Source organism: Equus quagga, chromosome 15, assembly GCF_021613505.1.
Source record: "Equus quagga isolate Etosha38 chromosome 15, UCLA_HA_Equagga_1.0, whole genome shotgun sequence".
Classification (NCBI taxonomy): domain Eukaryota; kingdom Metazoa; phylum Chordata; class Mammalia; order Perissodactyla; family Equidae; genus Equus; species Equus quagga.
This window is the reverse complement of record NC_060281.1, coordinates 72,024,188-72,036,911: the sequence shown is the minus strand read 5'-3', so window position 1 is coordinate 72,036,911 and position 12,724 is coordinate 72,024,188. Positions and strand designations below refer to the sequence as shown.

Sequence of the window (12,724 nt, the reverse complement as noted above, 5' to 3'; positions counted from 1 at the left end):
TGTCACGGGAAGGAAATATACATGCTCTCCAAAACGAGAGGTGACTTCCACCTCAGCATTCCAGACCCTCAGCAAATTTGCAAGTCTTGAGTGTCACCATATAGGTCAAACATCAGTACGCAAACCAAGGTCCAGAGCGCCCGGTGCAGGGATGCTAAGTGTTATCGGTTATCGGTTATCGGTTATCACCAAGGCAACCAGTCTCCGCCAGTATCGCAACGGCTGATTTCCACCAACTACTTCTGCGCACGCGCAAACGCCCCCTCCCTCCTCGGAGTTGTCGGAGGGCGCGTTTCACACGGAATTTGGCCTTCGGGACGCTCCGTAGTCAGAGGTGTGGCAGAACAGAAGGCACAAAAGGAATTTGGGTTGCGATTAGCTCGCACGCCGTGTTCCCGGAACTCAGAGGTCGTCGCGCGAAGGCTGAAGGGAGCCTGGGGGTCCGGCTGCTCGTCCTGTGGTGCGGTGGGCGCCGGAACCGGGGAGCCGGCATGCCTCGCTATGCGCAGCTGGTCATGGGTCCCGCGGGCAGCGGGAAGGTGAGGATTTGGCGGGAGAAGGGGAGAGAAGTCGGGGTTCGTGGGAGGCAGAGAGGTTCAGGTTCTGAGGGAGGGACCGGCGGGTGTGTGTATAGGGGACTGACCCCGAGACCCTGGGCAGGTCGCTTCTACAGTCTGGGCTTCAGTATCCTTTTTGTTGTTGTGTTGAAAGGAGAGTAATGATACTTGCTAATATTTATTGTGTGCTTCTGCCCCATATACTGCGCTAAACGTCTCATTTATTTTCCACAATTCCTCTGTGGGATGTCCTATTATTCCTATTTTACAGATAAGAAAAATGAGACACAGAAAAGTTAAGTTCTTTGCCCAGGATCACACAGCTCGTAAGTGGCAGCTGGAATTTGAATCTGTTTTTTTCTGCCTCCGGAATCTAGCCCTGTATCCCTCCCAGGAGGATAAAGTGGGGTCTCGTTAATCACTGTTTCTCAGAGCTTGAGACACGGATTTTTGGTATTTGTGGCGATCTTAGAAGGTACACGGGCTTGACATTAATGAGCATTGAATCGTATATTGAGAAAAGTGCTCCCTTTTCAGTTTTCTTTCAGTTTGCATTGAGGTGGAATTGTGAGTTTGATGCTAGTGTATCTTCAACACTTCTTTAAAGTCTTTTCAGAGAGCAGATCTTAGAGCTTTTGACAGGCAATTTTATTTAGCTACAGTGAAACGAGCTTTAAAGTTGTATTTAATTTTATGGTTACCTTCATGTTATGATAAGTATAACTGGTTTCCTGTTTACAGTAGAGATACAACTTTTTCTTGTAAACAAATATTAAGGGAGTAAATTAGGGTCATTCAGATTGGTAGAAATGGTGAAGATATTGGTCAATTCACAGGAGTGTGGGAAACACTCGAGTCTATGGAGGTCTTGTGTGGCTTAAACCTTTAACATATTGTTCTGAGGTTTGCCCTATTCTGGGTGCAGGAGATATACATGTGACTATGATGTGGCCCTTGCCTACGCAGAGCCTATAATCTGTTTGGAAATACAGAATACATGACTTGTCAATTAAAATACAGTGTGATGCATGGAGAGGGTCTCCTAGGCAGAGAGAATAGTATGTGTAAAATCATTGAGGGGAAAGCGTGACAGAAGTTATTTCTATGTTCTAGACTGATTTTTGTACTGATTGTGTTAGATAAGTATCTTTATATAAATTTTTGATGCCTACTATCAGAAATACTTGTTGAGGGGCCGGCCTGGTGGCGCAGCGGTTAAGTTCGCACGTTCTGCTTCAGCGGCCCGGGGTTCGCCACTTCGGATCCCGGGTGCGGACATGGCACCGCTTGGCAAAAGCCATGATGTTGCAGGCGTCCCACATATAAAGTAGAGGAAGATGGGCATAGATGTTAGCTCAGGGCCAGTCTTCCTCAGCAAAAAGAGGAGGATTGGCAGCAGTTAGCTCAGGGCTAATCTTCCTCAAAAAAAAAAGAAAGGAAATACTTGTTGAGCATGTTCTTTATGCTAAGCACTGTTCTGGGCCCTTGGGGATTTTGTTATTGAATAAAACGCATGTAAGAAAATATCTGCCCTTGTGGAGTTTATGTTCAAACATATTAAGGCAGTCAATTAGAAATCATTATCAGGCATTTAGTATGTATCAGGTATTGTGCTAGTTAGTCCCTGGGCTTATAAAACTGAATAAGACACATCCCTGCTTTTAAATAGAGGATGGGAGAGACAGACAAGTAGCCTAGAGATTTTTAACATAGTGTAGTAATGACTACATGAGGAATAAAGAATTCTGTAAACCAAAAGCTGCAAATTGGTAGGCCAGCTCCATGCTACGTACTGACCTCAAAGTTCTCTCATCTTGGTGTGCTCGTCCCCTGGCTTGGCAAGCACATCCCCATCCCTCGGCTCAAATATCCCCTCCTCGGAGAAATGGTCTCTGACCACCCTACCTAAAGCTTTGTTTGGACCATTCAAGTCCTAGTGGAGACACTGTGTGTTAGCAGCTGTACTGTGTAACCAGAAATACTTCCTTTAAATTCCATTTGTTGCACCTTAGAGCAGTAAGGAGCCTTAGTGATCATGGAGGTCGTTCTAGTTAGAGATGAGAAAATTGAGGGGCAGTGTGGAGAAGCCGCTTCCCCCAAATTATCCTTGAGTCTGGGCCAGGCATCTGCAGCGCACTCTGGTGTCCTGACTCCCAGCCCAGCGCCTTTTCCATTTTCAGTCAGCTTCTTACTCAACGAAGGCATAATTTTAGCCATAGTAGACACTTGCCAAGGGGTGTAGAGAGTCCTTCTAGGGGTGCAGGCAGTAGCAGTACACTGCCTGTTGCTCTGACCCCTCGTGCCTTGTGACGTTGCAGAGCACCTACTGTGCCACCATGGTCCAGCACTGTGAAGCCCTCAATCGGTCTGTCCAAGTTGTGAACCTAGATCCTGCAGCAGAACACTTCAACTACCCCGTGATGGCTGGTGAGTCCTGAGGAGAGCCTTCCTCCTCCTTCAGCAAAAATAAGGGGGTCGGGAGGCAGTGAGTACTGGCTGCTCAGCACAGAAGCCAACAATTAATTATTACAGTCTGGTCCCCTGGTTTCATGGGGAACAGCATGAGGCTGGATGTCAGTTGGTGACGTCCACTCATGGTGATGTACGTGACAGTATCCTTTCTTGGTCTTTGATGTAAGAATTACGAGTGAGTAGATTCCTCCCTCATCACCTTTTCCTTCTGTCCCTTTCATGCATAGTCCTGCTGCGGCGAATGTGGTATACTGCTGATCATACTATGAGTGAGCAGCCTAAGTGTTTTGGTTTTTTAAACTCTTTTAATATATTCATTCAGATGTCTGTTGAACACTTACTTTATGCCAGGCACCCGGGTTATAGCAGAGAACAAGACGGATACTACCCCTCCTGTCATGGACCTGTTAGCAGGGGAGAGAAGCATAAGCAAAACGGTAAACCTGTTAGAGATTGCAAATGGTCTGATGAGGAGGAGTAACTGGGGGAGGTTGATTTAGGTAGGGTAGTCAGGGACGACATCTCTGAGGAGGGGATATTTGGGCTTAGGCCTGAGGATGGTAATGTACTCACCAAGCTGGGGAAACGCTTTCCAAGGTTAAAGTCAGTAAATAGCCTAGAGATGGGAAAGGGTTTGGTATGTTCCAGAAAAAGAAAAGGTTTTGTTGAGCTGGAACATAATGAATGAAGAAAAGAAGTGTATAGGAGCTGGTAGGACATGAGAAGTTTGGATTTTATCCTGTTTTCTTCATCCCTTCAGGCTGCTATAACAGAAAACCACAGCCTGGGCGCCTTAGAAACAACAGACATGTATTTCCCTTAGTTCTAGAGGCTGGAATTCTAAGATCAGGGTGCCAGCGTGGTCAAGTTCTGGTGAAGGCCCTCTTCTGGGTTTCAGACCGCCAGCTTCTTGCTGTGTCCTCACATGATGGAAAGGAGGGTGGGATGTCTTTGGGGTCTCTTTTGTGAGAGCAGAAATCCCATTCATGAGGGCTCCACCCTCATGACCTAATTACTTCTCAAAGGCCCCGACCTAATACCATCACTGTGGGCATTAGTTTTTCAACATAGGAATTTTGAGGGGACACAAACATTCCATCTGTAGCACCTGTCAACAGTGGAAAGCCATTAGAGGGTTTTAAGCAGGGCAGAGGATTGACATTTATGTTTTTCCTTTTTTTTTTTAAAAGATTGACATCTGAGCTAACATCTGTTGCCAGTCTTTTTTTTTTTTCCTTCTTCTTCTTCTTCTCCCCCAAAACCCCCCCAGTACATCGTTGTATATTCTAGTTGTAGGTCCTTCTGGCTCTGCTATGTGGGATGCCGCCTGAGCATGGCTTGATGAGCAGTGCCATGTCTGCGCCCGGGACCCGAACCAGTGAAACCCTGGGCCACCGAAGTGGAGTGCGCAAAATTAACCACTCAGCCATGGGGCCAGCTCCTGACATTTATGTTTTTAAAAATAACTCTAACTCTCAGATGAAAAATGGACTCTGAAAGGTCAAGAGTAGAAGCAGGGCCCAGCAGTGTGGCTATTGTAGTTGTCTAGACAGCTTGGACAAGGATGGTCATGGGGGAGATGTGAAGGAGCACGCAGATTCGTTATATATTTTGCAAGTAGAATTAGCAGCATCTTGTGGGAGATTGAACCGGAAGTGTGTAGGAAAAGGAGGAATCAAGGGTGACTCTGAGGTTTCTGTCTTGAGCTGCTAAGTGCATGACAGCATTTACTGAGGAGGAAGACAAGTCAGTTTAGGTTTGGGGCGGTTCTCAAGCCTACTTACAAACTTACTAAGTTTGAGATGTCTGATAGATAATGAATCAAGGAGGCAAGTGGATGTAATAGTCTGGGATTCAGGGACGAGGTTTGCCCTGGAGATATAAATTTGAACGTCAGCAGCATAGAGATAAAATGTAAAGCTACAGGACTGGATGAGAGCATGTTGGGAGGAAGTACGGTTAGAGAGAAGGACCCAAGACCGAGCCTTGTAGTCATCTAACCTTCAGAGGTCTGGTAGAGGAGGTGGAGTCAGTAAGGTAGGAGAAAAGTCAGGAAAATGAATCGTCACAGAAGCCAGGAGGAGAGGCTGTTTCAGGAAAGAGCTGATGGTTGCTTATGTCAGATACAGCTGGGAAGTTGTGTAAGATGAGGACAGAGTGGCTGTTAGATGTGGGGACGTGGAGATGTTGGTGACTTTGATGAGAGATTTCAGTGGAGTGGTAGGGATGAAAGCCAGATTGGAGTGGTCTGAAGAGTACACTGGATGTGACACAGAGTAGGTGCTGAGAGGAGACAACTCACTGAGGAAGTTTTGCTGTGAAAAAGAGTAGAAAAATAGAATGATAGCTGGAGTGGGGGGTGTGACGGTCAAGGGAGGTTTTGTTTTAAGACTGGATATGGCACCTGGAATGGACTCGAGTGCCAAAGAGAAGGATCCCATAGCAAGAAACTGAAGATGCCAGAGAGTGGGAGTAACTGCAGGGGTGACTGCAAGAATGAGAAAGGAAGGGCGTCCCCAACACGGGACCTTCGCTAGGGAAGGGGTACTTCTTCTGCTGTAACAGGAGGGAAGACAGGGCAGAAGGCATCGTGTAATATTGGTAGTGGGAATGTGGGGAATTCTCTTTTGTTGGTTTCTGATTTCTGTTAGTGCCATGTGTGGTCATCAGCTGAGAGTGGCTGGAAGTGGGTGCGGTGGGGTGGGGTGGGGGAGGCAAGTTGAAGAGAGAGGAGGGGTGAGATAGTCATCTTCCTTGAGGAACGAGGCATGGCACTGCTGAGGGATCGTTTGGTTGCCCCCAACAGAAAGTACTAAAGCTAGCTTACATAAAAGGAAGATTTATTAGAAGGAATCGGGGACCTCTTACAAAACCCAAGATCAAAGCTTTATGAGAGACTATAACCCAAAACACGAAAAATAACAGGAACCAAGGCCAGCTTTCTGTCTGTCTCTGTCTTTTTCTCTCCCTTATGGACCACCCTTCTCAGCTTCAGGATTCACGTGGCCCGACAAAGTCCCTCGAACCCCAGGTTCACATTGCTTTCTGATCCAGGTGTCTTACTGACTGACTAGTGTCCTTGAGTCATCCTTTTAGGAGACCAATTTTTTTTTTTTTTTTTAAAAATTTTTTTATTTCCTTTTTTTCCCCAAAACCCCCCCGGTACATAGTTATATTTTTCGTTGTGGGTTCTTCTAGTTGTGGTATGTGGGACGCTGCCTCAGCGTGGTTTGATGAGCAGTGCCATGTCCGCGCCCAGGATTCGAACCAACGAAACAATGGGCCGCCTGCAGCGGAGCGCGCGAACTTAACCACTCGGCCACGGGGCCAGCCCCGACCAATTTTTTTTTTTAAAGATTGGCACCTGAGCTAACTACTGTTGCCAGTCTTCTTTTTGGTTTTTTCCTGCTTTTTCTCCCCAAATCTTCCTAGTACATAGTTGTATATTTTAGTCGTGGATCCTTCTAGTTGTGGCATGTGGGACGCCGCCTCAGTGTGGCCTAACGAGTGGTGCTGTGTCCGCGGCCAGGATCTGAACCAGCAAAACCCTGGGCCTCCAAAGTGGAGCACACGAACTTAAGGTCTCGGCCACAGGGCCAGCCCCTAGGTGACCACTCTTATTGTCCCAGCTTGGGTTAGATGTTTATCCCTGGGAAAGAACATGGGAAGATGTCATCCATATAAACATGGCTATGAGTGAGGCACAGTTCTAAGTGGAGATTGTAGATTTAAGCACAAAAATAAACACCTACGACAGAAAGTTATAAATACTGATTTCCAAAAATTAGTAATAAAAGAGACCCATACATATACCAGAATTTTTTAAGTCCCTGCTGTAGGTGATTTAGCCATGTTATCTCATATAGTCCTCACCCTTCTACCCCAGGATATATGATTTGCCCTCCATCTTATAAATAAGGAAAGTGAGGCACAGGGAGGTTAAGTAGCTTCCCTGGAGTCGTGTTAAAGAGACGGTAATTGGTTTTCTTGGTTTGGTTTTGTTTTACTTGTTTTAGAGTAGGTAGTGTGTGTTCACATGGTTCAAAATGCAAAAGTTACAAAAGAATAAGTATGCAGGAAAATGTCTCCCTCCCAGCTCCGTGTCCAGGTCATCGGCTCCCCTCCCTGGAGACAGCCAGTATTGCCTGTTTCTGATGTGTCTTTAGAGAGGCTATGCATATAAAATCAAATATGTCTATTAGTGTATATATATGGTGAATCTTTGTCTCTTTTTCTTTTTCACACAAATGATGGCATTCTTACAGAGTTCTGCATCTTGCACTTTTCACTTAACAGTATCCCTGGGAGATCATATCATATCCATGCTTAAAGAGCTTTTCCTTTTTATGGCTGCATAGATTCCATTGTCTGGCTGAACAATAATTTATTTAATTAGTTCCAGCGGACACTGCTGCAGTGAATAACTATGTACAGAAATTCTCATACATGTGAGTTTTTATATAATTGCTAATTATCACTAGCAAGGATAACAATTTTCAAACAGACAGTCTTATATTCTGGGCCCTGTCTATCCTTTTCAGACATCCGGGAACTGATCGAGGTGGATGATGTGATGGAGGACGAGTCTCTGCGGTTTGGTCCTAATGGAGGATTGGTATTTTGCATGGAGTACTTTGCCAATAATTTTGACTGGCTAGAGAACTGTCTTGGCCATGTGGAGGACGACTACATCCTTTTTGACTGTCCAGGTAAGTCATCAGTTTCAATGTGTTATGTTCCTTGAGGTCACGCCAGTTCTGTCCTCAGTGGGAGAAAGCAGAGTGAGCACTCGTATCTCTAAACTATACTCTGGTAAGGTACAGAAGCTCTTATTCGTTGGCTCTAAATCATTCATTGAGTTTACTGGGTGCTTCACTTTGGACACTGGGAATACCATAGAGAGCCAAGTAGCCTTGGTCTCTGCCCTCGTGGAGCTCAGAGTCAGGTGGGAGTGCTAGACAGCATAAACAAAAACCACCCGAATGATTATTTCGTATTCATTTGTGATAGCTGCCCCACAGGCGTAGCACAGCCCATACCGTAACAGGGAGGTTCGGGGAGGATTCTGATCCGGCAGCCTGAAAGCTGGGCCACAGGCTGAAGGTGAGGGACACTGTGCTCCAGGCAGAGGGCACAGCATGCTGTAGGCCTTGGGGCAGGAAGGAGCGAGGCGAGTTTGAAGCACCAAAAGGGCTGGTGCGGCTGGAGCACAGTAAACGAAGGGAAGTGTCGTGAGGTGAGGCTGGTAGGGCACAGACACATGACTTCTTAAGCCAGGTTGTGAATTTTAGACTTGAGCCTAACCTAGCTTTGATCATTTGTGGCTCTCACTTTTTCCCCCTTCCTTTTAGTTGGACATACATAACACCCACAGAAAAGTGCAGATGCCCTAAGTGTACGCTTGATGAGTATTCCCAAACTGCATACACCTTTGTAGCACTCACTTTTGATCAGCAAAAGCCTCATTTTCTACAGAAAACTGAAGAGTTTCTTTGGGATTCCCCTGGTGGCAGTACCTTAGATTTTATGATTGCTTCAAGACACTGTTAGATCCCTTAAAAATGAATATACTACTACCAGGGGTTAACTTCTTTTTTTAAAGATTGGCACCTGAGCTAACAAGTGTTGCCAATCTTCTTTTTTTTTTTCTTCTGCCCAAAGCCCCCCCAGTACATACTTGTATATTCTAGCTGTGAATGCCTTTGGCTGTGCTCTGTGGGACACCACCTCAGCATGGCCTGACAAGGGGTGCCATGCACAGGATCTGAACTGGTAAAACCCCGGGCCGCCAAAGCAGAGCGCGGGAACCCAAGCACTTGGCCATGGGGCTGGCCCCTTCCTCTTTTTGGCTTGAGGAAGATTGTCCCAGAGCTAATGTCTGTGCCAGTTTTTTATGTGGGGTGCCACCACAGCATGGCTTAATGAGTGGTGTGTAGGTCTGTGCCCAGGATCCGAACCCACAAACCCGAGGCTGCTGAAGCAAAGTGTGTGACCTTAACCACTATGCCACCATGCTGGCCCCTTAACTTCCTTTTTTTTTGTTAAGATTGGCACCTGAGCTGATGTCTCTTGCCAGTCTTTTTTCTTCTTCTTCTTCTCCCCAAAGACCCCCAGTACATAGTTGTATATTCTAGTCATAGGTCCTTCTGGTTGTGCTATGTGGGATACCACCTCAGCATGGTTTGATGAGCGGTGCCATGTCCGCATCCAGGATCCGAACCAGTGAAACTCTGGAAGTGGAGTGCGTGAACTTGACCTCTCAGCCACAGGGCCAGTCCCTTAACTTCCTTTTTTAACCATATTATGAGAAAAATTTCTTCCTGTAATTTGATGATTTAACGTATTTCCTGACTGTAATAGTCTTGTAATGTTCTTTATGTAGGTCAGATTGAGTTGTACACCCACCTGCCCGTGATGAAACAGCTGGTCCAGCAGCTAGAACAGTGGGAGTTCCGAGTCTGTGGAGTTTTTCTTGTTGATTCTCAGTTCATGGTGGAGTCATTCAAGGTTTGAGGATAAATCTCTTGTCGATTTTTCAGTCATGAGTACAAACAGATGACAATCTCCTTTAATTGTGTGATTCTGGACATTTCAGAAATTATACTCCAGAGTTATTTAGTATCCCTTATTATTAAATTATTTTTAACTCCAAAATGGTACATTATGATATCTTACAGATTTGGGGAAAGTATTTACCGAGAAAAATGAGACAGATGCATATTTTATGTCTATTTTTAATTTTCTGAGGACCTATTGTCTAGTTTATGAACTATCTAAAACTTTATTTCTCATGAATAGCTCTTAAGGAATATTCGATGGGAAGTGGGCTTAAAGATACCATCTAAATTGAGATTTGTGAGCTCTGTAGATGAAATCTACCTCTTCCCCCCTGGTCCTCATCTTTGGAAGATGAGCAGTGCACTGTCTTTAAGATTAGCATTTTTTTCACGTGAGCCAGTTCTCTGCCAGTGAGGAGCAGAAGCCTGTCTTTTATGTGGGGACCAAGGAACTTCAATGGCGACATCTTCTCTTTTCTGTTTCCTCCTTCAGTTTATTTCTGGCATCTTGGCAGCCCTGAGTGCTATGATCTCTCTAGAAGTTCCACAAGTTAACATCATGACAAAAATGGATCTGCTGAGTAAGAAAGCAAAAAAGGAAATTGAGAAGTGAGTTCACGTCTTTTGTTATCATCAGATCTCAGGTAGAGATGTGAGGTTCCGTCGGTCTATAAATCTAGTTTGCTGATTATCCTTCCTTTTATTCATCTCACTTTTAAAGGTTTCTAGATCCAGACATGTATTCTTTATTGGATGATTCTACAAGTGACTTAAGGAGCAAAAAATTTAAAAAATTGACTAAAGCTATCTGTGGACTGGTAAGCTTTTTAAGTTTTTCTTTTTTTAAATGACTTCGTCAGGTTGGAAAAGCACAGTCCCACCCTGTTTCCTTGCAAAGGAGAGGAGGGTTGTGGGAGCCTGTGGGCTGGCTGGTCAGTAATTTAATTTAGAAGTAGTCGGTGGTAGCTAATAAATTAACTGACATGTCTATTATTCCAAGCAATTTTGAGAGTTCCAAACTATCTTTGCCTGTTTAAAATTTCCAGTGGTGGGGCCGGCCCCGTGGCCGAGTGGTTAAGTTCACACACTGCGCTTCAGCGGCCCGGGGTTTCACCGCTTCGGATCCTGGGCACGGACATGGCACCGCCTATCAGGCCACGCTGAGGTGGCATCCCACATAGCACAACTAGAAGGACCCACAACTGAAAATGCACAACTATGTACTGGGGGGCTTTGGGGAGAAAAAAGGAAAAATAAAATCTTTAAAATTTCCAGTGGTTGTTGAATACCTAGAAATTATTTCATAGGTATTATATATATATTACATTTTCATAGATAAATAGTTATGAAACAGTAAGTGTCTACTTAGGCAGTAAGTTGAGTATTCTAGTAGGTTAGGAAAATCGATGATTTGCTGCTGTTCTGCCTCTATCCCTCCACCCCACTCCCTGCCGCACAAATGTTTTTAATCAGAAGTATAAATGGTTATAAGGTCAACCAGGAGTTGAAAATTAAGTATTTTGTACAACTTGAGAATGACCCTTTCTGAAATCCTACCCTTGTAGATTGACGACTACAGCATGGTTCGATTTTTGCCTTACGATCAATCAGATGAAGAAAGCATGAACATTGTATTACAGCATATTGATTTTGCCATTCAGTATGGAGAAGACTTAGAATTCAAAGAACCAAAGGTAATTTTTGATTATTGGCTTTCGGTAAAAATATTTGCCAGTGCTCACTGGCCATCCTGCATAACCTCAGCAGCTCCTTAAATTAATTTTTGTCTCAGTGGCAGCAGTAACCTGGGCTTTCTGGGTGATCTCTGAAATTGATACCTGTGGTCAACAGGCAGTGTCAGTTGTACTCTGCCCGTTACTGAGGCAATATTATTGAGCTAAGTTTCTCTGTCCTCAGAGCTTGGGGATATGTGCAAAGAGGAGGTGAAATCCAGTTGAACCTGGGCTGCCCTCTTGTATGTCAGTGGAAGGACCGATGATAGTTGTCAATAGGGCACTGTCACAGCAGATTAGCTGAGAATTGGTGTGAGCGTAAACTTAAGTAAGAAATGCTTCTCATGAAATATAGCACTTTAGTTTACCGCATAGCTGGGAAAATTCTATCAGTCGTGCCTTTTGTCACTATAAACGACACGTGGAGCTGCTGCTGAGCATCGGCTCTTTCTAGAGCATTGCCTGGAAAATAGGTAGCACATACTGGGTCTAACTGAGAGGAAATGAATGTATTTTCTATTTTGTATTTCCTTTTGTCAGGAACATGAAGATGAGTCTACTTCTATGTTTGATGAATATTTTCAAGAATGCCAGAATGAATGAGGAATTTATTAAAAAGTAACTATATATGTGAAGAGCTTGTGGCTGAACCAACAGAATATTCTTCTCTTCAGAGGATGCAATACCAGAAAGCTACTTATTTTAATGGGCTTTTTATCAGCAGCATGCCTGAATCACGTTCTAAGTTATTCTGAACCTACTGCTGTTGAAAGTGGAATCTTTTAGTATTATTTTAACTGCATCAATTTAGATTTTAAAAGGCAAAATTGAAAAGAATGCACATAGATTTGTATATAATATAAATTAGCACCTGTGGTATAATTAAGACCAGTCTACCTTTATTTTTACTGTTTGATTTTTGTTATTTTTGAAGGTTTTTTTGGAGGGGCAGTAATTAATTGTAACAAATATACATATGTCTGTCCAAAGGGAAAAATCTGGAAGAATATAGATATGATCGTTGCTTATCTGAATCTTCCAGTTTTCCTACATTGAAAATGTATTATTTGTATAATTAAAAGATGAAAAGTATGTTTTAAGATATGTGTATATAAATAAAAGAAACAGAAAGATAGCACCAACTTTTCATTACACTGGTATTTTCTAGTCAGAATTTGAAGTACTCACCAAATTTTTGAATGAGTAAATTTCCCAAAGTGTCAAAATGTAGGCAGCGATTTCTTTAAAAATGCAGTGTATGGTCTCTGAGAGTTTAAAAATGTATGCTTTCCTTGAATAATGGCAGATGTACACAGAAATGCAAAGGATGTCATTGTTTCTTCTTGTCACATTGATTGAATTATTTTCAGTATTTCTAAGTGCATTTAGGTTGAGTGGAAAGCAT

At 43.9% G+C, this 12,724-nt stretch overlaps 1 protein-coding gene across 1 annotated transcript; it reads left to right on the top strand.

The window, feature by feature from the left end:
- The first annotated feature begins 361 nt into the window (after positions 1 to 361).
- Positions 362 to 12,638, top strand: GPN3 (GPN-loop GTPase 3). Its single transcript, XM_046641443.1, has 8 exons — positions 362 to 539; positions 2,876 to 2,984; positions 7,571 to 7,738; positions 9,412 to 9,536; positions 10,080 to 10,195; positions 10,308 to 10,404; positions 11,152 to 11,280; positions 11,860 to 12,638. Exons 1-8 carry the CDS (start codon positions 492 to 494, stop codon positions 11,920 to 11,922), a joined length of 855 nt encoding a protein of 284 aa, XP_046497399.1. The 5' UTR covers positions 362 to 491; the 3' UTR covers positions 11,923 to 12,638.
- Positions 12,639 to 12,724: the final 86 nt, after the last annotated feature.